This window comes from Sciurus vulgaris (assembly GCF_902686455.1).
Source record: "Sciurus vulgaris genome assembly, chromosome: 1".
Classification (NCBI taxonomy): domain Eukaryota; kingdom Metazoa; phylum Chordata; class Mammalia; order Rodentia; family Sciuridae; genus Sciurus; species Sciurus vulgaris.
Window position 1 is genome coordinate 196,092,219 of NC_136461.1, and position 25,101 is coordinate 196,117,319.

At 45.9% G+C, this 25,101-nt stretch overlaps 1 protein-coding gene across 1 annotated transcript in view; it reads left to right on the top strand.

Annotated features, from left to right (window-relative positions):
* FER1L6 (fer-1 like family member 6) overlaps positions 1-20,808 on the top strand; it is a 149,093-nt gene extending 128,285 nt beyond the window's left edge. The window contains exons 38-41 of the mRNA XM_079134392.1: positions 2,241-2,482; positions 3,927-4,090; positions 17,338-17,438; positions 18,641-20,808. Of these exons, the coding sequence (XP_078990518.1) occupies positions 2,241-2,482; positions 3,927-4,090; positions 17,338-17,438; positions 18,641-18,824 (691 nt within the window). The 3' untranslated portion in view covers positions 18,825-20,808. The remainder of the gene's footprint in view (positions 1-2,240; positions 2,483-3,926; positions 4,091-17,337; positions 17,439-18,640) is intronic.
* The last annotated feature ends 4,293 nt before the right edge of the window (positions 20,809-25,101 follow it).

Here is a 25,101-nt window from a genome sequence, read left to right on the forward strand (position 1 = left end):
GTTGAATGTCAACAAGATATTCAAGATAGTCAAGATCCATGGGCTTTGACTTGGTGTGGTGGCACATGCCTGTAATCCCAGCAGATCAGGAGGCTGAGGCAGGAGGATTGCATGAGCCACCCTCAGCAAAAAACAAGGTGCTAAGCAACTCAGTGAGACCCTGTCTCTAAAAATATATATGGGGCTGCAGATGTGGCTCAGTTGTCAAGTGCCCCTGAGTTCAATCCCCGGTACCCCCCCCCAAAAGATCTATGGTCCTTTAAACTGAAGAAAGTAGAGTGATGTGCTGCTATCAATGAAAGATTAATCTGTCTAGCAATTATAAAGCTAATGCAAAAATTAAAACCTAGATCTGCCCATTTGCTAGTGCTACTGATTAAAGAGATACCAACCCATTGATCCAGAGAATGAAGCTTCTGATATGTCTGTCTTACATCCTTACCTTGCTTCCTCTTAGACGGAGCAAGGGAAAGAAAGGGATGAGGGGGTAGAGAATCAGGAAAAAAAATAATTTAAATCCGAACTTTAACCAACACTCATCTCAGACTCATGCTAATATCTCCTTGCCTTCAGAATAACATCCTGTCTTCAGAATGCACATTGCCAAAGCATTTGGCAGTCAAAACATGTTCAGTGGCTCAAAATTCTCATTTTTTCAGGATAAGAATACCTGGGTGAGTTGAATTATTAACTAAGAAGGAGCAATACAAGTAGCATGACTCAAATAATAGTTTGAAAGGCAGAACTGGGATTCTCTGAAATTGCTTTCTGATCACCAGTTCAGGAAACAGTAATGTGTCCTGTACAAAAAGGTATTTTACCATGGCTCTCAACATGGAAGCTTCTGGGGGAGTTCAGACTGAGGCTCCCAGAATCCTGGCCCACTGGTGAACGGAAAGATGTTTATATCCACTCTCTCCTTCCCTCGCCTTCCCCAGCTTCTCACCCAACACCAGTCTGGCTTCCTCCCCAACTCTCCTTGGAAGCAGCTCTCACTGAAATGCCAGGCTCCCCATGCTTCTGACCCTAGTGGTCCTGTTTGGGTTTAATGCCTTTATCTTATTGTTCTCTATGGGAGCACTTGACATAACTGACTACTTCTTTTTGAGACACTTTTTTTTTTTTTTTTTTTTTTTTTTTGCCTTAACCTTTGTAGCATCACATTCTCTGGTCTTTCTTCAACCCTGTTGATCACTTCTTAGTGATTTGAAAGTTTATTCTCCTTCCTCTAGCAGTTCAGTAGTGTATGATATTGTTCCAGACCCTCTTGTCTCACCCTGGTTTATCTTTCTGCCATTTTCTTCTTTCTTTAGCTAAAAAATCGGGTCCCTAAACCAAGTGGTATCACTGCTCTGTGAAGAGAAGGGTCTTGCCTCTTCCCCTTCCCTGCCCTGGGCAGGAGGATCCTTTGCTTTCAGAAAGCAAGTGACTTGGATTGTCATTTAACTTGAACAAAAAGTATTTATTTTTCTGAATTAATTAATTCTGCATGGATAAAGTACTAGGGAAACATTTGTTAGCTGTAGCTTATGTAATGCTGGACATGGAGGAGGGAAACCAGACCATACTAAGAAAGAACATGTAGAGAATGTGGAGTACCCAAAGCATGTTACAGATACCATCTCACAGTCCTATGAACCAGATACTGTAACTGCTTCCATTGTACAGATGAAATGAGGACACAGAGAAGTTAGATAACTGATTCAGGGCTGCACAGTTAGTAGGCGGCAGAGCTGGGATTAGAATCCAGATGGCCACAGGCAGCACCCCTGTCCTCCATGCCACTCCGATCCAGGCCTGCTGGTCCCTCAGGGCCAGAGAGAAGGGCCCAAACAGGTCTGAGCTCAGGTCTAATCCAGCCCAATTCTAGAGGACTCAGAGTAGTGGGCAGTCTTGTTCAACACTCTGGTACCCTTACAAAGAGGGCCCCAGGGCTATGGGTTCAGATGACACCTTCACTTCCTGTTTCCTGAATTTTCCATCTGGACCACGTGGGGTTTCAGGTCTGTCCAAACAATGGAAGACACTTCCCCACCCTGCCTGAGAGTGAGTCTTCTGTCCGTTCCAGGCCCTTTCACCCCCCCCCCCTTTTTCTCTCTTTTAAATTTCAATGGAAACTTCCACCTGGCCTAATCACATCATAATTTTAATAAAGCTGTCACCACATTGAAACTCTTGATTACACTAATGCCCGAATACTGTACTCTGAGTGTGTGAACTTGGCTCTGATCTTCATTCAGGTGGATAAAGGGTTTGGAAGACGACAAGCAGGAGACAGACGTGCACTACAACTCCCTCACGGGAGAAGGGAACTTCAACTGGCGCTTCCTGTTTCCGTTTCAGTATCTCCCAGCTGAGAAGCAAATGGTCATTACCAAGAGGGAGAATATCTTTTCCTTAGAGAAGATGGAGTGTAAGACTCCAGCTGTGTTGGTGCTGCAGGTTTGGGATTTCGAAAGGCTGTCCTCGGATGACTTCCTGGGTAAGCCAGTGGCTTCATCAAGCCCATATTCACGTTCAGGGCTCTGTCCCAGCTTTTGGAGAGTTGTGTCTGATTCAGTTGCAAAAATAATCATTTCTGTGCTATTTATGGTAGGAAGAATTTGGAAACAGCCCAACCGGCTATTACAATACAATCAGCTCAATAAATTGTGGGGCATCCGCTTGATGGACCACTCCGTATTAAAATAGACATAAGTTGATCTTTGTTCTATCACTAAAAACTGATTAAACTTAGAATTCCTAGGTCCACTCTGTGCCTGTTTCCCTCCTTTACAAAATGAGAATAGAAATACTGTGTACATCAGAAGGTGATGAAGCTGTAAATGTGATAATGTAATTAAAGAACAAACCACAGTGCCTCACACATAGTAGGCACTCAGTAACCCTGCAGCCATTGAAAAACACTGAAATATTTAAAGAGTCAGAAAGTTTTACAGGATGTATTGAGAAAAGAAAAAAGTGTGAAAAATCCCATTTCTGTAAAATATATGTTCATGTGTATAGGAAAAAAGGATATTCACAGGGAAAGAGAAGGAGACAGACAGACAGACAGAGAAGAGGAATAGCCAACCACACAGAAATTTGAGGGGAATGGAGTTATGGAAAAATGTTCTGTTCTCAATTTTTTTTTGCTGGTGTGCATGCTTTAAAATCTCCATAATTAACAAATATTACTTTATAACAGGAAAATGTTGTTAAAATAAGATCTAGAATTCTCTCATGGCAATATTTTACTCTGAAGAAATGCTGTAGAGAACCCCCTGAGGTTTGCTGTCTGTCTGGGGAGCAGACGCAATAGCAGGAAGACTTGGGCACTGAGCTGGAGCATGGGTGGACACCAAGAGGGTGGGAGATGGCAGGTGGGGGACAGTCACAGGGCGCTCAGTACTGAGGAGGAGGAAGCCAATACTCGACCAGCCGCAGGGAGCCACCAGCAGGGAAGGTGCCCAGGAGCCAAGATACCCAAACTGAGACTCGAAAGTCACACTGGAGTTCTGACTTGTCTACGGCCTGTGACCGTGTCATTGATTCCTCCATGGCACCCAACATGCCTTGGCCATATCTATTCTCCCAATATCTGGCACACTGCACCTCCCACACAATGCCTGCCCCACTGAGTGACTGGCGAGAGAACTGCTGAGTCCAGATGGTGACTGAAAAGTCGTTCCAGCTGGGCACAGAGGCACACGCCTGTGATCCCAGCGACTCGGGAGGCTGAGGCAGGAGGATCACAAGCTCAAGAAGGCCAGCCCAGGCCATTTATAGAGACACCATCTGAAAATGAAAAATAAAGAAGACTGGGGATATAGCTCCATAGTGCAGCGCCTCTGGGTTCAACCCCCAGAACCTAAAAAAAAAGAAAAAAGGAAAAGGTCTTCCATGACTTTCCAGTCTTCCAAAACTATCACGGTGTCTCTTCATAGGCTCCCTGGAAATGAACCTCAACAGTTTCCCTCGAGCTGCCAAATCTGCCAAAGCCTGCGATCTCTCCAGGTTTGAAAACGCCAGTGAGGAGAACAAGATCTCTATATTCCAGCAGAAGCGTGTGCGTGGCTGGTGGCCTTTTGCTAAAAGCAAAGAGCTCACAGTAAGTGATAGTTGTGGGGAGGGGGGCAGTCAGGGGACATCATGCTTTTAATGAGTCATTTTGTGAACTTCCCAAGTTAAGTGCTTTGAATTGACGTAGAGCCCTTTAAGCAGAGCCACCGCTGAGAAGCAAAGATTTTTAAAGCTTTGGAGCGAGGAGCATTAAGCCTGCCATATTTCAGCTGCTTGATTGGATGCCTATCTGTGTTGGGTGGTTTTCTATCATTCTGGCCTGAACTTATGCCCCTGGCATTAATTTTTCCAACATTTTTTGAAATTATGCATGAGGTCCTGAGTAATGTACCATTCAATGTAACTCCCTTGTCCTTTTACCCTCGAGCACTGGACTTGACTTAAAAATTGATCCATCCTTTTCAAACCTCCTCAGGAGGCAATAGCAGGAAGAGCCATCGATCTCTTTCCCTGGGTTGCCACCTTGGGCCATCCTGCGTGGCAGGCACTGTAGGGATTTCGGACCTTTGACAAATATTGGGAAGAACTTTTTTCTGCTTTTTTCTGAGTCTTCATGGCTCCATGGAGGGATGACTTTTGTGACCAGGAGGTTGGGCAAGGGCATGGAAGCTAGCGGATGGGCTCTTCGCTGTGCTGCTAGCTGATCTCCCTGCTGCAGGGGGCAGCGGTGTGCGGCGGGGCCCTCTGTGCCTCACTGGGTGAGTGGCCACTCCGGGCTAGACACCATGCGGTCTAGTTGTGTTGTGTTTTCTGGGAATTTTTCTCTTTCCTCCATTCTCAGTTTAATCCCCTCTGACTAATGATACTGGTGCAAAGGCTGAGATTCCAGCCAGGGGCAATCCTCCCGGTCCCCAGGTCCTTGGTGAGCGTTTACTACACACCGGCCTCCGAGCCTGGTCCCGGGTTTCAGGGCTTAGCACACGATAGCTGCTCAGCCAGTATTTGTTAGAGGAACCAGGGAACTCCGAAGTGAATCAGTCATGAGCTCGACTCTCCAACAGCTCTGAGTCCCGTGAGAGTGACAAACGTGTCAACAACGCAGTCGTGCGTGAAATAATCCGGGTGTAAAATGAAGAGAAGGACCGGAGAGGAGAGAGGGCTCTGATTCTCTCTGGAGGTGGGGAGGTGGTCCTGCAGAGTAGAGCATGATTTTTTCAAGAACAGAGAACAATGATAGGTCCTTCTAGATGAAACAGAGAGTGACCTGTCCTTCAGCTGGAGGAACCAAGATGAGCACAGCGTGCAGGTGCCGTGCAGCCCCATCTGGAAGGCTGGCCACCCAGGGGCCAGCACCAGCAGAACACTGAACCAGGTTGGAAGGTGGGGGTCACCAAGTCCAGAGATCCAAATTCTTACCTTTGGACCTAATTCTGGTTTCTGTAAATTAATAAGCAACAATTATATGTGAACGCTTATACGTCTGCAGTTGCAAAGATATTTTATAGCCCTTTAGAGCTGTCTAACATGTACTGACCTCTTCTGCCATTCCATCCGATGCCAGCTGACTTCATTTCCCAGGCCTTTGTTTCTTTAATTCATCCAATGAAAATTTACTGAGCAACTATTAAATGATAGACCTCAGGAATGAAATAGAATAATTCAGACGAGGTCTCCACTGTTGTGAAGCTTACAGTCTTAAGCCAAAGACACACACAAGCAAAGTCACCCACCCGCCCACACCAGGCAAAAAACACAAACAAGGCTGGGCAGGACCCAACATGCCGATTGGAAGCATATTCAGGCTGGGACTTTATTCAATATGGCAGTGGGGGCACTTTCTATGTCCGTGAACTCGGTGGGCTGAGACCTGTAGAAGGGAAGGTGGCGAGCCAGCAGGGAGGAACAGGAGGGGATTATCATGTTCGATGCTTAGGACAAGCTAAAATTCAAACAGACAAGAACTCTACAACCAGAGCAAGCAAGAACACCAGAGCCAGGTCACGCTGGCCTGCCAGGCCACGTGAAGAGTGTGGACTTCACCCCAAAGAGAAGCCACTGAGGGATGTTCATCAGGGAGGTGAGGGGATCCACTCACATGAGAACTCTGGCATGCTGTGGGGACAGTGGGTGGAAGAGGGTCAAACAGGAAAAAGAGGCAGGGGAGGGCTAGGCAGTGACGGGGGAGGAAGGGAGAAAACGAGCTGAAGCGGAAACTCAGAGAGGTCAGTCTGAGAAGCGCAGTTGGGTCACTGTGTTAAGTGCTCCTGAGTGGTTATGTAAGAAGTGACAGAGATGTGCCCATTGGATTTAGCAGATAGAGTTCCTGGCGACTTTTTTATTATTTTTACATTGAGTTCTTTTTTTTTTAATAATTTATTTATTTTGATTGATTATACACAAATGGGGTAAAACTTATTTCTCTGGTTGCACATGAAGTAGAGTCATACCATTTGTGTAATCACATGTACATAGGGAAATGATGCTTGTCTCAATCTGTTATTTTTCTTTCCCCCACCCCTCCCACTTATCTTTCCTCTATACAATCCATCCTTCCTCCTTTCTTGCCTCCCTCCCACCTCCCATTATGTATCATCGTCCACTTATCCGCGAGATCATTCATCCTTTGGTTTTTTAGGATTTGCTTATCTCACTTAGCATGATATTCTCCAGCTTCATCCATTTGTCTGCAAATGCCATAATTTTATTCTTCTTTATGGCTGAGTAATATTCCATGGTGTGTGTGTGTGTGTGTATATATATGTATGCGCCACAGTTTCTTTATCCATTCATCAATTGAAGGGCATCTAGGTTGGTTCCACAATCTGGCTATTGTCAATTGAGCAGCTATGAACATTGATGTGGCTGCATCTCTGTAGTGTGCTGATTTTAAGTCCTTTGGGTATAGGCCAAGGAGTGGGATAGCTGGGTCAAATGGTGGTTCCATTCCAAGTTTTCTAAGGAATCTCCATACTGCTTTCCAGAGTGGCTGCACTAATTTGCATCCCCACCAGCAATGTATGAGTGTACCTTTTTCCCCACATCCTCGCCAACACCTATTGTTGCTTGTATTCTTGATAATCGCCATTCTCTGGCTACCTTTTAAAGAACAGCGTTGTGAACGTTCATAGCGACATCATTCACTCTAGCCTAAAAGTGGAAACACTGTCAGCTGATGAATGGATAAATAAAGGTCGTCTACCTATGCAATGGAGCAGTATTCAGCCATAGAAAGGAAGGAAGTGCTGACACCTGGAAAACAGTATACCAGTGAAAGGAGTCACAAAGGACTACATGATGTCCCATGCCACTTGCACGCGCAGTCCCAGACAGGTAATCCATAGAAAATCCATCAGTGGTTGCCAGGGAGAAAGACCAGGGAGACCAGGGAGAAAGGGAATGGGAGTGGCTGCTCACTGGCCCCAGGACAGCAGGCTGGCAGCAGGTTCAAGGCCAACTTAGGGGAAAGCCTGGCTCCATTGGCCAGCTGTGTGGCCTCTAGCAGCTCTACCTCCCTGAGCCTCCTTACCTGTACAGAGAAAATGAAGGTTTGCCTCTCACAGAGCCATTATGACATTCAAAAGACAGATTCTGTGTGGCTGGAGCATATTAAGTGTCCAATAAGTGTCAGAATTCGGCATGAGCTGTTGCTTGGCAATCCCACCTCCTTCTGCCCCGAGATGGGGGAATGCCTCCAACCTGGAATAGCTAAGTATCTTAATAAGCGTCTGACCCTTAGGGACGAAGCTCCTGGTAAATATAAGAAAAGAGAAGGGGAGATTGAAAACTCTAGCTGTGTGCTTATACCATGGTGTAAATGATTCTCTAGGGCTGGGTGCAGCTCAGTGGTACCTGCCGGCACAAGGCCCTGAATCCAATCCCTGCCACCAAAACAAACCATAAATAAATAGTGCTCCTGAGGAATTGGCCATGACTCCTGGCTTTCACGGCTTGTGAAAAGGCTATTCCTTTAGTAAGTATGGGGTCTTAATGAAATAGCCTTCATTTCTATTTGATGTCAAGTTCCCTCTTCTGAGTCTGGGTTACCATGTTTCCTGGCAGCTGTTCATTTGTTCAACCATTTCAGAAGCCTCCTCTGGGTGGGACTTTGGTAGGGGTCTCCCAAAGACAGAGGGGCACAGGAGGCAGCCTCTGCCGCCCAGGAGCTTGCTGTCTGCTGGGGAAGGTAGAGCAGAGAAGCAGCCAGCAGTCACCAGTTTGCAGAGTAGAAAGCACTCTGACTGCAGCAATAACAGACATTGCTACTATGAACTGCTGCTGCAGATGTGGGTCTGAAAGGCCGAATGTACACACTGCAAGGGGCAGGCCACGCATGACTCCAGAGCTCTGGCCCACCTCCGCAGCAGCCCTCTCAGGAAGCCCAGCCAACCCTCGACAGCCGTCGGCCACAGGCGGTCAGGTCTTGGTCCTCAACTCCAGCTTCCCTGATCCTGCGCCTGCTTCTAAATGTGCCTGTGAACTAACCACACGGTTAGCCTGCCTCCAGGGTCCCCAGGCCAGCACCCTTCAGTCAGAACAGCTCTGAAGTTTCCCTTTTTTCATGACGACATTAGTCAGGGTCCTCTAGAAGAACAGAATCAACAGGAAGTATGACTATGAAAAGGGAATTTATTAGATTGGTTCACCCAACCAGAGCTGGGTAGTCCACAATGGCCTTCTGCAGGCTAGAGAGCTGGAAGAACCAGCAGCTGCTCAGTCCAAGAGGCGGAAGCCCCAGAACAAGAGAGATCAACAGTGCAACCCTAGTCTGAGACCACGGATTCTGGGAATTCCCTGGAGAATCACTGGCAGGGTCCACTTTGGAAGATGGAAGAAGGGAGAGTTCAATATCCTCAGAAAATCGAAGCAGCAATCAAGAACCCTTTCAAGAAGAGTCCAGCTAACATCTGCTGCTGCTTCCTTGTTCTTCCAGCTTTTATTCCATCCTATTGGGCGGTGCTGCCCACGCTTAGGGAGGGGCTCCACTTCAGTTCACTAGCCCACATTCCAGTCATTCCAGACACACCCTCATGGACACACCCAGAAGCCTCTTAATCATCTGCATCTCTTAATCCAATCAAGTTTATAATTCAAATTAACCATTACAATGGCAAAGCTCCCATGTCGCTCATCTCTGTCTGTGAGTGACTATCACAAGTGACGGTGTCCATCTCCATTGCTGCAGGAACCCTCGAATGAATAGCCTGTTTGTTATCAATTTGGTGGGCTTCCCTGACTTCCACAGTTCTAAACGCTTTAAGTGTATCAACTTACTTATCTGCTAAAACCAGGACATACGGATGTAATATCAATTTCCATTTTATGGACAAGGAAGATGAGGCACAGAGAAGCTAAGTACTCTGCCTATGTCACACAGCTAGTCAGGGGAGGATGGGATTCGATCGCAAGCAGCCTGCTTCTATATCCCTTGGTCTTAACCACTGTGTAGTATTTCCTCTTCTGGCAGAGCCCTATGAAAACAGGAGGGACATCCAACGTGGTCCTGGGGATAATCCCAGTATTCTCCATGGAGGTCAGGGGTGCTCTCTGCTGGGAAAAGAAAACTTAAAACAAAATCTTTCCTCAGCTCAGAAAAACTCTCCCTGGGTAGTACAGGGAAAAACAGTTTTATCACTAAGTAATCAACCCAGAATATGAAGTGAATCTCAAGCAACCTGCTAAGAGATTGCAGAGACAGAAAGAAACTCCCCCATTGCATATAACCAAGTGGTTATAATCCACTACATACCTAACTTCAGGGTCAATCCCCTGTCCTCAAGTGAGGGGACTTGACAGCACCATTTGTCACACTTAGTCTATTCTAGATTTGCCTGGCAATTGGGGTGACCACCTGCTTAACTGATTGTCTTTGTCCAGAAGAAAAATAAACTTGCAGATCTTTATGACAAGAGGTAGTTCTGCAAGTGGGACCAAGGTACCCAATGAAATTAGATGACTTCTCTCCCTCAGAAACTGGGAGACCAGGATGCTAACTCCCAGGTCCTGGAGAAAGGCATCCTGGGTGTTAAAGACAAACGCCTGCCTGGGTTTCAGAAGGATTTATATACATTTCAAAGCGAAGAGAAGGGACTTGGAATTATAGCTCTGTAAAGTAAAGCTCTAGGGGCAAGGCAGAGGATGAAGCCCTTTCTTCTCTTCCTTTTTATTTGCTTTCACGCTGTCTAAAGGGAAAATCTGACTTCTTCCTCCACTCTCAGCAGCCTGGGGCAGAGCTTGGCTGGCTACAGCTTGAACTGGTCCCAAGCTCTGCTTTCCCTGCAGGAGATGCAACCCAGCCTCCTGTCCTCTTTCTCCCTACATCCCTGGAGCCTCACCAGGAAGCTGGGCCGCTAACATCTTTCTCCTGCTGTGTGGCATCTGGATGGATCGGAGTCCATGAGAAGTCAGGGGAGATCTCTGCTCTGGGAGCACTTCCTGTGCCAGGTCTCGGCTTCCCCATCTCTAAAGCCAGTGGGTTGAACTGGGTGTCTCCAGGGTAGGCTTCTAGCACGTTCTCAGGTCCTGGCTGGATCTGCACCTCCTCCGCAGGGTGAAGCGTCTGGGAAGCCACCCTTTCCCTATCTCAGTCACTGGCGGGTGAGAGGGGTTTGTTTACTGCCACCTGCCAGATCCATCTTTAAAGCTTCCTATCAGTGTCCCCAAGCAGTGTGACACGGACATTGGGATCACAGGGCTCTTCGTGTGGAATGCAGCTGTCCTCACCATCGGAGTGGAACAGCTCCAGGACATTGCTGAGGAAAGTCGCCCAGTCCTCAACGACGGACGAGCTCGTCACATTGTTCATGAAACTCATTGTGACCCGCATTTTACACTCGTCCTGTTAAAAGTGACCCTTTAAGGAAATCATTCCTTTAGGATATCAGGATCTCTCTCTCCCCCTCTCTCTCTCTCTCCCTCTCTCTCTCTCTCTCCCTCTCTCTCTCTCCCTCTCTCTCTCTCTCTCTCTCTCTCTCTCCCTCTCTCTCTCTCTCTCTCTCTCTGATTTATTTTGACATAATTATAAAAGCATAGAACATCATTTGCTCCGATCCGGCCCCAGTGCTGCCCTTCCCTCCTTCCCCGCTCCCCTACTCTCCCGATCCTTCTGCTATTTACTGATAGGTTTTTACAGGGAATCTCACAGATCAACAGGGACAGCAACAACGAAAATGAAAAGGAGGTTTCTGTGCCTCCCCTTTGTGTGAAAACCGGTTCTCAGCATCTCCATGGCTCCCGGCGCAGATGCAGGCGCTGAGGGTTGAAGAGTGACCGGGACGAATTCCTGGCATCTGGAAGTTCACAGCTTAGCTGAGGAGGCTGGCGACAGACAGATCAGTAAATAATAGGCAGCAAACTCAGATTCGGTAGAGGAAGAGGGGAGAGATTTACTGGAGCTCTATTTTTAAAATTGTACAACATGCATTGATAGGAAATTTAAAAAGCACAAAAGGTAGGAAGGAAAAAAATCACTCATTTGCATACTATCTGAAGAAAACCATGGCTAATTCCATGGTTTTAGCTGTTTCTGTGTTTTCTCATGTGACCTTTAGATAGTGGTCATTATTCCACCTTTAAAATCATGTCCACGTCACATTGTTACATTCAAGGTTTTCATGAGCATTCCCCGACATTTTGTCATCTATGTTATTATTACCTCTTCATATTCTCAAGAGAGAAATGCCTTAGTTAAATCACTGTGTTTTCCCTCAAAATTTATTCATTAAAATAATTGAAGTATACAGAGAAGTCCAAAGAACAGGATGTCCATGCTCAGCCATAGATCCACCACCAAGATCAACCCTTGCTCATATTTTAACAGATTTCTTTTCTATATGTGTTTGAATATTTGGATATGTTTATATGTGTATTGTTATTATTTTTTGCTGAGCTATTTAAGAGTAAGTTGTAGATGTTATGTCACTTTACCCCTAAATACGCCAGCATGCATCTCCTAGGCACACAGACATTCTCCTACATAACCACCAGCCACGTAGATTGTGACTGATCACATCCTGGAGGGTGACCATAACATCTGAGTGTTAACAGTGATTGCCTAATATAATGGTATATCCATATCTTGTTCACTTCTCCAGTATCAGGAGGAGATCCCATTGGCCCCCAGAAGTCTCTTACAGCCATTTCTCTTTCCATACACTCACTCCTAGTCCACATATTGCTTTTGGTTATTATAGTTCTTTGTTCTATTTTATTTTCGGATTGTCCTCTTTTTTTTTTTTTTTTTTTTTTTAATGACTTTGACTATTTGGTGACCTAGACCTGGTTTACCTGGCTGTTTTCTTATGATGTTGCTTATCTTATTCCCTAACCATGTATTTCCTGTGAACTTGAAGTTAGGTATGACAACTTTAGCAGGTTGCATCTTTGACCTGGTGAACCAGGTCAGAGGCACATGCTGTCCAATGGTCTCACCGATGGGATGCTTTGTGCTCACTTGGAGATGTTGGTAAGCAGAAAATCTCTTCACTGTAAAGTGCATTTCCCCTTGGAATTTAGCAAGTAACTGATTGGGTAACATTTTGGCACCGTGGGGAATTTCTGTTCTGCTGTTACCTTTCACCCAGTTGGTTTTAGTAACCACTGGTGAGCTTGGCTAATTTATTTCATTGGCTTTGTAAGATAATTTTCCTGAGTCTGCCTAACTCTTGTTCTTCCTTCTTTTCTTCTGTTCATCTGTCTACCCATCTATATCACCTATTTCTATTATTCTTTCTCCATTTATTAGTTGGCAATCATCTATTAAGAAAAGTTTTCTCTCAGAGACTTTCTTACCTCCTTAAAAATGTTTAAATACATTTCTTAATTATCAAACTTTAGAATCAAGACTTGGTGTACTTCCACATTCCACCCTTGACTTTCTGGGTCTGGTTTATTTCACTTAACATGATGTTCTCCATTTCCATTTACTAGCAAATGCCATAATTTCATTCTTCTTTATGGCTGAGTAAAACTCCATTGTGTACGTATGTCATAGTGAATTTCATCTTATGTATATCTAAAAGCACTGATTTAAAAAAGAAAAACTATAAATAAATAGAAGGAAGACCAACAGAATAGAGAAAAAGGAACAGGGGAGGGAGGAAAGGGGGAGTACTAGGAACTGAATGGGAGCAAATTATAGTCCATGCTTGTATGATTATGTTGAAAGGAACCCAAATGTTATATATAACTATAATGCACTCACTAAAAAAAAAAAAAAAAAAGTTGGTATAAGAGTCACCACCAATGATGGAAAATAGGATTTTGTCTCCTGATTTTTTTTTTTAATCACTATGGACACATTGATTTTAAAAATATATATTGTCTAGTTCTATCCACTGAAAGAACTTAGAAGCAAAATCACCCAGTAGCAAAGAAGCCTCCGAGCACCTGGATCCTGGTTTCTATTAGCTGCTACTACAGGAAGGCAGGGATCATTGGAGAAGCGACTGACTTCGGGTCCAGGGCAGATAAATCCAAGAGGAGTCTGAGACATCTCATTAGGGCAAATAAGAAATTTGAATATCCAAATGAATGACTATGCTTTGTACACAAAGATTCATTCTGAGTTTTGAGTTATTTCCTTAATTCAGCTACTCAGAAATGGAATTCCTAGGGGATTGTGACCATACAATACACATACATACCATGTATGTATGCATGCATATATGTGTGTGTTCATGTATCCACATATATGTAGATGTGTGTATATACGTGTACACACACATACACGCACGCACACACTCACACACACATGTATTCCTTTTCCTAAAAGGATTATTGATCTATGTGGCTGGTGGTTATGTAGGAGAATGTCTGTGTGCCTAGGAGATGCATGCTGGCGCATTTAGGGGTAAAGTGACATGATATCTACAACTTACTCTTAAATAGTTTCCTAAAGGAATTTGGACCACACACATCCCACCACGATGTTGGTAAACTTCCCGTGTCATACCGGCGAGGGCTGCGTTTTGGTAACTGCTGCTGAGGAAGGGGTCTCCATCCGAGAGCTCTCTCACTTCCCCGGTGTCCACCATCTAGGCTTGGTGAGGTCTGAAGCGCATAGATAACAGACATGGCCCAACAAACCCACCATCTTTTCAGGGACCTCTGCCTTATCATTTTCGTCCATCCGCGGGTGTCGTTATGTTAATGGCTGGTATCTCAAACTGCCCGTGTCTTTCTAGCGCTGATTTTAAATTACATTTGAGGGCAATTATTAGCTTAAGACCTAGACTTGCAGCTCGGCTGAATACTGAGGACTGGGACAGGACGCAGAACCCTCTGTGTGGGGAGGTTGCTGCGAGGACTGGTGTTCATCGGAACGTGGCAGGAGCACCTTCCTCTCCGCCTTCCTGGTCCTGGCGGGGCGGAGCGGCTGGAGCAGGGCTCTGCACGGTAATCACCGACGACTTCTCTGCCTTAGGCAGATTAATGAAATACTCTCTGCCTTCCTTCGCTTTATTTTTTTTCTCCTATAAGAATTCGACCTGTGGGTCTTCTCTGGGCATTTTCTGTATGAGCAGAGATGTTTTTCACTAAACATGTGTGTCTGTCCATGAAACAGTGCAGAAGGTAGCAGCTCCCAGTTTTTAAGGGATTTCTATTTGCCAGGCGCCAGGCCACGCATTGTATATGTGCCATTTCACTTATGTTTCAAAACAACCTAAAGGGGTACACACTGTTCACATCCCCAGGACAGGGAGACTTAAAGGGGCAGGTAACTCACCCAGGGTTGCACAGCTGTCGAGCTGGCTTCAGTGCCGACCTGTCTCACTACCTCCTGTGCACTCAACTACTTGCTATGCTGTGGTGTGACATTCCTTAGGCTATTCTGGGCCACCCACAGTGGGGTCAAATGCATATACCAATGTCAGAGTGACGTAAGGATTATGGGATTTCTCTTAAACATCTCAGAAAAGGCACACAAAGCCATTCTTAAATAGCCTAGCTCTTTTCTTCTCTAACAAAAGGCCCTTAGACAAAAAGTAGCAGATAAATGAGATTGGGCATCAGAGGACCTGGATCCAAATCCTGGTTTTTTAACCCAAGTTAGCAGACCTTGCCAAACCCTCATTGCATTGACTGTAAAATGGGGCTAGAAGTGTTGTCTATTTTGTCTATTTTGCCAGGTTGTCAAATGGTTTAGGTGGAATAACACAGGCACGAGGCACCACAGTTATAAAGGGCCACGACTAAGCTTGTCATCATTGAACAGCAGAGAAGAGAGGGGCTGCTGGGATCCCTTTTCTCTGATCCCAATGTATATTCTGCTGATTTCTACATATTCTCTCTTCCAAGCATTCTGGAGCCTAGCTCCTCTTAAGCTGACTTTCCTTCAAATTGGAGCTACTAGATGAAGCATGTCATTTATGAAATGCAGCTTGGTGGTGCTTAAGTCACCACTGAATGGCCTCTGGAGATGTCCATTTGCACATAGATGTCCCTCTGCCATGAGTTTTGGGCTCATTTCTTCCAGTCATCAAGGCTTGCAAGAGCTGCTCAGTCTTCAACTCTGCCTTTCATAAATCCTAGAAGGTAGAGCCAGGTGGTCAAGAGAGCAGAGCATCTGGCCAATTGACACAGGAGAAGATAGATCTGGGAAGACCAGTGCCTTTAGGTGGCGATTAGGAAGAAAATCATGGGATCATCTCATGTTAGAGCTGAGAAGAGCCCTGTGAAGCTTCTAGTCTATCTGGCAAATGGATAAAGAAATCTATTGGCAGCTGCTACCACAGAAGCCACAAGCCTTGGTGTCACACAGACCTGGGCTCAGATTCCAGTTGGCTGGCCTGTTGTGTGTATGACCTTGGAAAAGTTACTTGACTGCTGTGTCTGGATTTCTCCACCTATGAGAAGGAGCTCTGCCTTTGCCTTGCTTATCGCTGAGTGAGAGAGGGAGAGAGGATAGAATAAACGAACTGGAATAAAGTGAGCAATCAATAAATGATGGCATCTGCAGTTAGAGTTCTCTTGCGATTACTCCATCTCCAAAGCTGCGTGAATGAGGGATTACAATCAACAGGAGCTTTCTTTTCTTTCTCACTGTTTTCAAATACATCATGCTTATATATGCAAGCCATTGACTGTAGGGCCAAGGTTTCTCAATAGGAATGAGAGAATGCATATGTTCATGCAGTTGAGGAACATTTCTGGAATTTAGGACATTTAAGTTTGGGTTTGGTCATGTTCTAACACGAAGAGTGACCAAGACCTGTAACAAAAGCCCACTGTGTTTATTTAACATGCAAACATCCAGCCACTTTATCTTCTTTTGCCCTCAACCTCACACCAAATATTCAAATTCTTTCTAATTTCTCCCAGACCTGCTTGGTGGGCAGTCTTGTCTTTTCAAGGCGAATGGTTAAGTTAACACAGGCCCACAGGCTCAGCTGATTCTCAGACCTTTTCACTGGGGTGAGAAGTAAACCTGCCTTGAAATCAGGTAATACTTGATCCTTGTGTGATCCAGAGAGAGGCACCTGAGCAGTGATCATATGTCCTGAAATACTTCTAGGACAGCCCCTCCCAGTTCTGCCTCCTGGTATCACCTTAAATCTCAACAGACAGAGCCAAAGGAGGCAGGAGGAGGGCGAGTCTCTCTACTCCAGATGCTCCAGGAGATCAGGGGTCCTATCTTAGTCATTGAGTCTCTATTGCCTACAACAGTGCCTGGCACACCGAAGGTCCCCAAAGTAGTGAGTGATTGACGACTTGTGTCACAGTCCTGTCTCATCCTTTGATGATTCAAGATGTACATCACTGTCAATGACTTTGGCAAACTGCTTTTTAAAAGCACATTACTTCTAATTTTCGAATCACAGGGGATGTTTCTTATAGACGGGGCAGGAGGAGGCGTGCTAGAGTAAGAGGATAATTCTGAAGCAAACAGGTAGACACAAAAGGGGTGAAGGATGACAGAGGAGCCACCGGGTAGATGTAGGGTCCTACCCACCAACTTCCTCTTGAGGGTCACAGATGCAAAAGGACCTGCCACTCAAGTCCTCAGTCCCCTTTCTAATTGCTTTTAAGTTCCTATCATGAGCATTATTTCTATTAAATCACGATCAGCAGCATGATACACCTGACTGGTTGTGTGTGTAGCCATGTGCACACGTGGTGCCCTCTCCTGCAAAACTCAGCAGAAACATTTTGTGGCTTTTATTCTTCATCATAAATGGTTTCTTTCCCCTGGAACTGAAAAGAAAGCAGCGTGTCTCCAAATCAGCAGAACGGTCCCAGCACTTGCTGGCCTTCTCTGACACCGTAGCCCTTCCTCTAGAATTGGCTTTGCCCTGGCAGGTCTTCATGCTAGGAACGGAAGCACTTGTCTTTACACAGGGCAAGGTCGAGGCCGAGTTCCACCTGGTCACAGCCGAAGAAGCTGAGAAGAACCCTGTGGGGAAAGCCCGGAAGGAGCCGGAGCCCTTGGCCAAGCCCAAGTGAGTGGAGCTGGGGTGGGGGCGGGATGGGGAAGGGCCTCTGCAGTCCCTCTGGTCTCAGAGGACGCGTGTTCCTCTGGAGCCTCCCTAGGAGAACGGAGGAGCAGAAGTTGGGCGGTCAGTGCCACCCAACCCATGCAGCTTGTGTTTCCACAGTGGAAAGCCATCCTGAAAGCCCTGGAGTCTGCAAACGGAGAGGGCGCTGTCTGTGCCCACCACACCAGCCTTTCTAGAATGCCTTCCTATCCTTTTTCCACTTAGGTTTCATGCAAATATGAATTTCACAAGGTTTCTGCTTGACTTCCAATTGAACATACGGAATTGTCTTAATGTTGCTTTTTTATTCCTTTACTGAAAAGTTTTCCTATGTTGTCATGGTTGTCCTAACTAGGATTCTTAATATCTATGGAATATTTTACAGATTAATGCCCATGATGGACTTGATCGTCACCCCATAATCAGAGTCAATTTTCTTCTTTTTTCTATATGATGAAAATGTTTTCCTTTTGTAAATCACTAAATTCCCAGAAGTAGATTTACTAGGGAAAAAAGGTTGCTTTATTGAATTTAGTCCTTAGTTACATAAAAATTAAAGAGTAAATAGATATAGATATGAAATATGTAATCCATTGAAATTCTATGTGTCCTATTCCACGTGTCTCAAGATGAGTGGTCTCGTCTTTATGCCTTCCTTTCGTCTCTTCTGGTGCTAGGAACATACCAGGTGCTTAGTTATTCACTAACTCGGTTATTTATAAGCACCCAGTAGAATGCTCTGGAGAATACAGAAGAGATAAAAGACATAAGATATACCTTTCTGGGAGAAATAAGACTCATAAAATGGCTCTCAGAGTATAGAGGACAAATAAATCAAGTGATAGGCGAGATAGGAATTCAGAGTGAGAGGCCCATTATGGACTGAGGTGGTCAGAGGAGGCTTCAGGCAAAACGGTGGGGCCTCTGGAGGGCGGTGGGGCCTCTGGCTCTAACTCCAGACCAAGCTTCACTGTGCTGCAGGAACCGTCACCACCCACACGCCTGGTCATTCCTGCTTTAGGCAACACATGGTCTCTTCCTCCACTCTCAGGCCCCAGAAACTAGATCCTCAGAAATCAGAAGCCAGAAATACTTCCTGAGGGCCTGGGAATCCCGAATGTAGGCCACTCGACCCCCTCCCCTGATTTTCTCTTGCTTCCCTGCAGCCGCCCAGACACCTCCTTCTCCTGGTTCATGAGCCCCTTCAAGTGCCTGTACCACCTCATCTGGAAGAACTACAAGAAGTACATCATCATCGGCTTCGTCCTGATCATCCTCATCATCTTCCTGGTCCTCTTCATCTACACCTTGCCTGGAGCCATCAGCCGAAGGATTGTCGTGGGCTCATAGGGGTGCACAGGGCCGGACCCTCCTTTCTGTAAATCCTTTCCTCTTCCTCATCTGCAAACATCTAAGAAAGTACCAGGCGAGGCGTCATGCTGGATGCTGAGAGGACAGAGGCACAAAGGACCCAAGAACTGTCCCTGTGTCTCTGGACAGATCCACTCTTCTTGAAGGAGTGGGAAAGAGATGCTCCCTCCGTCCCAGCCCCTGCAGCCATCTCACAGTCTTTAGCCTAAGTCATGCTTGTGGCCCAGGAAGCACGGAATAGTGACTCCTTCACCTCAGGGGAATCAACAGGAACCTCAGATTGACTTATGTGAATGTTTTCTTTATGTAATTAGATATATTCAGAGAGACTGAACTCTGGGTCTAAGATTTTATTAGAAGTATGTTATGTTAAGTGAAATGTTGCAGCAAACAGACAAAAATATGTGAGCAAGTTACTAGATAGTTACCCTGTCCTGTATATCTTAACCTTTTAAAATCCCTACAGTTTACAGAACGCAGTCACTGATTCAGGCTGGGAAACCGGCTTGGAGTACAACTGCCATAAATCATCTAACATACTTCATTATTGACATCCCCATCCAGAGATAAGATGTTGCTGGATCTTTTTCATTAAAATGACCATGTTTAAGAGTAATAGTGAGTTTTGAAGAAATCCATTTTGATTTATGCTCTCTGGCAATTTCCAAAAGAAATTTTACGATTTGTTGTAAGATATGTGAAATATAACTGTGTATGTGTGTGTGTGTGTGTGTGTGTGTGTCAGGGGGAGCTCCACACTCCAGTAGGAATACTCATTTATCAGGTACACAGAGTTACCAAGTACGAGTTCCCATAGATCATACCTGACCAATATATGTGCAGGCTCAATTATGAGCCTCTAGTGCAAATAAATTTCAAAACCAGTCTTAGGAACAATGTCCCATGCACTTGTCAAGTGGGGTCAGTTGTTGCTGAAGAGAAACTTCTGACCTTCACATTTTGTCCAAGCCATGGAGTTGAAGCAAGGGGCTGATTTTCAGATATAGAGGAAAGAAAAGAACTGCACTGTTTGGTCTCAATTCTCAAGCAGAATGTTTAGCTTCACATACAAACAACATGTCAATCATTTACTCCTTCTATAATAAAGGGTCATTTTTGGTGGCATTGGGGAAGCTGGTTTGGGATTCCTTTCTTGACACCAGAAGCACCAGGGCCACTGTTTTGTTTTTTTTTGATAGGCTTGCACAGATGACTCTCCTAAAGGCAAGTGCGTCTACTTCCACATAAAACATCATTCTACAGAGGAACTTTAGATTACGTAGAGGGAAATGAAAGGTAGGAGGAGGCGGGTGCATGACAGATGGTGGACTGAGACAGACATCATGACCCTATGTACACGTATGATTACACGGATGGTATGAATCTACATTGTGCACAACCATAGAAACGAAAAGTTGTACCCCATTTTTGTACAATGAATCAAAATGCAGACTGTAAAAATAAAAAATTTAAATTTAAATTAAAAAACATCATTCTAGAATGTTCCTGATCCATCAAAAAAGACCAAAGCACGTTCTGTGGGATTTTAGACTCAAGCATCGTTCTCTGAACTTTGGCCCTAGACGCTCCCTCCCTGGTAACCATCATGCCCCGTTTTTCTGAAATGCTGAGAAACAGAAAATGTACTGGTTTTGTAATGTTTTCATGTGAGGTGGAGATGGCCACTGTGTTCATTCTTACTGTGCAATAATGCACCGCCATCAACGATGTGGTCAAAAGTACGTGATGCTGCGTGACATATACCTAGAATTCACGCTAAGTGAGCTATAATGTGCATCAGCAAACTGTATGCACAGCATGTTGAAGAAAGGAAAAATAGATGCATGCATAGAAAAAATGCCTGGAGGGATGTGACAAGATGATGATAGTGACTGTCTTCAAATAGCGTTATCTTTTCTTTTCTTCTTGCTTTTCCATTTCTCCTAAAACTTCTAAGATAAACGTGTATTTTACTGTAAAAAGTTTAATGAGTAAATAAAAATAAATTGACATGTATTCAGTTAAAGATATTTATTGGGTATCTCCTATGCCCTGGGCAGTAGGGATGGAGATGAAATAAGATACACAGGGTCTTTAAATTCTGCACCTCCCCATGATACTTTCTCATCTTGAGATCATGGGTCATCCAAGAGAAGTAGGAATTGAGTTTCATGGATGAGATTTAAGGAAAAGTAACACCTCTATAGCATTGTTGAAAAGAAGAGCATTATTTTAGGACAAGTTTGGAAGTCAGGTACACTTTCTACTGGATTCTGAATGGCAGACCATAGATAAGGCAATGGACATCCTTAGAACCCATAATACAAGCAAGATAAAAATTGGAAACCCAAGTTAAATAGAGTTCATCAACTTCCCTGTGATGTCAAAATACTAAAAACTCGTTAGGTAGAAGCATTTGAAACACTTTTAGATCAGATGCGCCCCTAAGAAATGTGTGAGAAGGAGTGGTAAGCATGGATGATTCTGGAATCAGCTCTGCCTGGTGTTCTATACATAGGTTATCACATATGGTCTGTCCTGCATGTATAACACACTTAAAATAAAATAATGTTCTGTTCCTGACTGTGCAAACCTGACCTTAAAGATATTACAGGAAAAAAAAAAAAAACTTACATTTCCGACAAGTTGTCATGAGTCTTACTTGTGTTCTTAGATAAGATTCATTTAAATGTATTCATTTGACAACTTGGAGTTTTTCCTACAGCTTAAATTTGTTTCAGAATGGTTTACACACACACACACACACACACACACACACACACACACACACACTTACAACATTTGAATTCTTTCCCCAAAATAAAACAAAACAAAATTAATACTGGCTAAAACAACAACCAGCCACAGAACAGGACATCCACCTCTGTGTCACCAGAGCTGAGCCATTTGCTATCTTCCTGGCTCCTCCATCAAGACTCCCTGGTGATTACCAGACCCACTTCACAACTGGGGACATTTGGTGTTATTCATTCAACATGTAATTTCTGACTTTCCTCCTCATGCCAAGTACTACAATCAGCACTGGGGACACAGAGGTGCACAGAGTCCCTGCTCACACTTACGGAGACATAGGTTCGATGGAGAGAAGACGTAAGTGAAACACATGTACAGATAATTATGGAATGAAGGTTTGAACGGGGCAATGCACTAGAAGCAGAGAAAGCATCTTGCAGAAGTCCTCCATCCCAGTCTGGCACCAGGGAGGCATCCTAGGGAAGCAATGGCTGAAGGCAGATGAAGAGGAGAGGTGCAGAGGAAGAGTGCTTGAGACAGAAGATAATGCATGCAAAGGCCCTGAGGCAGAGGAAGCAAAGCACAGGAGGGGTCTGAAGGAGAGCGGGCACAGAGGGAGGCAGAAGGACCTGAGATGGACCTGGAAAGTCCTGTAGGGGTCACACCCCTAAGGAGGAGGGTCTTTATCTGAAGGGTGATGGGTGACTGTTGAAGGATTTTTCAGCCATGGAGAGACAGTCCAATTCTATGCAGGGAACAGACCAGACCTACTGTCCCCACAAGAGAGGTGGCTGTTTTCACTCAGTCCTGGCAGCAGAGGGAGATGGAGGAATCAGGGATTGGAGGTCGATGGGGAACTTGGGGTCTAGTGTTGACTGCTCCTAGGAACTGCGTGGCCTGTGCACACTGCTGACCCACAGTGTCCTCGCGTCGTGTGGGGAGGTTCGTCTGCGTGGTGACAGCAAGTCCAGGGCATCTGCTGGCGCAAAGCTGACCTGGGGGTGGGGTCCATGGCGTGGAGAGTGTGGAGTGAACTCGGGACCACCTTACGAAGCCTCTCAGGCTGCATGGGAAGGTGGACTTCCTGCAGCCCAGGACCTGGGCAGGGGGAGACTGAGCAGAGAGGGGCATGGCTTGGAGAAGGTGCTTGGCCCTCGGGGGATGGCGGGCCGTGGGGGATGTGAGGAGAGGACACCTCAGGAGGCAGTGGACATGGAGGACACAGGACCCGGGAGCCTACGCTGGCTGTGGCTGCGGGTGGGAAAACCGGAATCCAGAGGTCGGAGCTTCCAGAGGGGACCTGGGAGCTGGAATCCTGGCCCTCATTTCCGTCTGGTCACTTCATCTCTGTCTCAAGTCCTCTGATAAAGAGGACTTACTGCCCACTTGGCAAGAGTTGTGGAGATCATGGCCAGCGTCGAGCAGGTGCCGGGCACGAAGCCAGGCCTCGGAGGGTGGCAGCTGGAGCCACAGGTGTGGACCCTATGTAGCATCGACAGGGCGTGGAGTCACATTGGGCATAGGAAGAGGAGGGTCGGATCTCTGTTTCGACATGCTCCGGCCCACGGACAGAAGCGTTTCCACCAGACACTGCCCGGTGTTGGTTCTCTGGTGCCGCTGTGACAGACCTCAGCACCTCAGCTGACTGAGGAACGCAGGTGTATCACGCTGCAGCTCTGGGGGACCAAAGCCCAACTTGGACCCCACTAAGCCAAATCCGAGGGGTCTGCAGGGCTGCCTTCCCTTTGGGAGGCCGGAGGGGAGAATCCGTTCTCCGGCCTTTGCCAGGTTGTAGAGGCTGCCCAGGGCCCCAGGCTCACAGCCCCTTGGCTCCCCTGTCAAAGCCAGCAGCTCTGCAGCTCTGTGCCTTTCTCCTGTAGTCACAGCTCACGTCTTCTGTGGAAAGGCTCTTGCTTTTAAGGCCCATGTGATGACATCAGACCCACCCGGATAACCTCCCTTCCTTAGTCCTTAATTAATCTCACTGGGAAGATCCAACACTGCCCCCCCTCCCCACCACTTGCCTTGTAAAGTACCATGTTCTCAGGTTCTGGGGATTGGGATTTGGAAGATATATATATATATATATATATATATATATATATATATATATATATATTTTTTTTTTTTTTTTTTTTGCAGGGGAGGGCATTGTTCTGTCCTCCATACTGGGGACCTGTCACCCAGAAGCTGCAGTCCAGCCTGTTAGGAAGTCCTTCACAGTGCTTTGAAAGCTGGAGAGCTGAGTTTGGTGTTTGAAGTGGGAGGTGCTGTGCAGACACTTTCTCTCTGGAACAAAATGCTTCCATTTGCTGTGCACTCTAAGTGACAATTATCTCCAGCCTTGCCAGACTGATTAGAACCTGCTCAGCACCTTGAGCTGGATCCTCCCGCACTGCCGGAGCCTGGGCTCAGCCTTCGGTTCTGCAATTCCTCCACAATCAAGAGGAGCACGCCTCTGCGTTCTCCTGAGCTTCTAAAGGGCAGTTTGAGAAAAGCGCTCTATTTTCCTGAAGTATTCTGTAGCTCATGAATCTTTTAAACTAGTGGAAAGAAAATGGGTTTTGGAAATAGAGAAAACAGTGTTGAAACTTGGGTGTATGCGTATCTACGCGCTGTGTGACCTTAAGCAGGTTACTCAACAACTCTGAATCTTATGTTTCTGATGCATGGAATGGAGATAACACCCATCTTACAGGACTGTGCGAGTCTGGACATGTGCAAAGGAGATCCTGATGGGGATAGAGGTAGAGGAACATTTGTAAAGTCTAGCATACTGCCTTCCATGTCACCGGAATTCAAATCAATGATTGCTAAGAAACAACGTTCAATGTTTTCTGAGAGCTCTTCTAGATCTCAAAGCAATAGAAGTATTTTCCTACCAATTCTCCCAATGGCCCCATTTTGTAGAGAAGGAAAGAGTTCAGGGACTTCAGTGACCTTGGGTCACAAGACTCTGGAAGCCTGAACTAAGAATGGTGGGGCAGAAAGAAGGAGCATCAGCCCCTGTTGAAGGTGGGCCACCAGAACCCCTCCAGAGGAGCCGTCCTGGAACTTTTCCACATGACAGCAAAGTGAGGGTCCGTCTTCCTCAGGCCAGTTACTTGGTGAGTGTCATGTGTTGCTCAATCAAATCCAAACATACCAACTGGGGACTGTGCAGCCGTCCGCCTCCCAGACCCGAGTGCTTCCGCTTGTAGGTAAGCCAGCCCGCCCTGCACTGGCAGGTGCACCCACAGCGACACAGGTCACGTGGACCCGCCCGGCTTCCAGGAGCAGGAACGGCATGCAGAGCCCTCGTGCTCAGGAGCGGCCGAGGCCCACGAGCTGGCGAGTAGCGGGATGCTCTCCACGTGTCAATAGCACAATCCAATCTACAGGTCAAAGTGGAAGGCTGCACCGGCAATGGCCGGGAAACCGGCTTTGTTTCACACGTCTTCTCTCCTTCTTCCCAGCGCAGGCGCTACCCACGCTGTTCTGGACGCGGCTGTCCCCTCCTAAC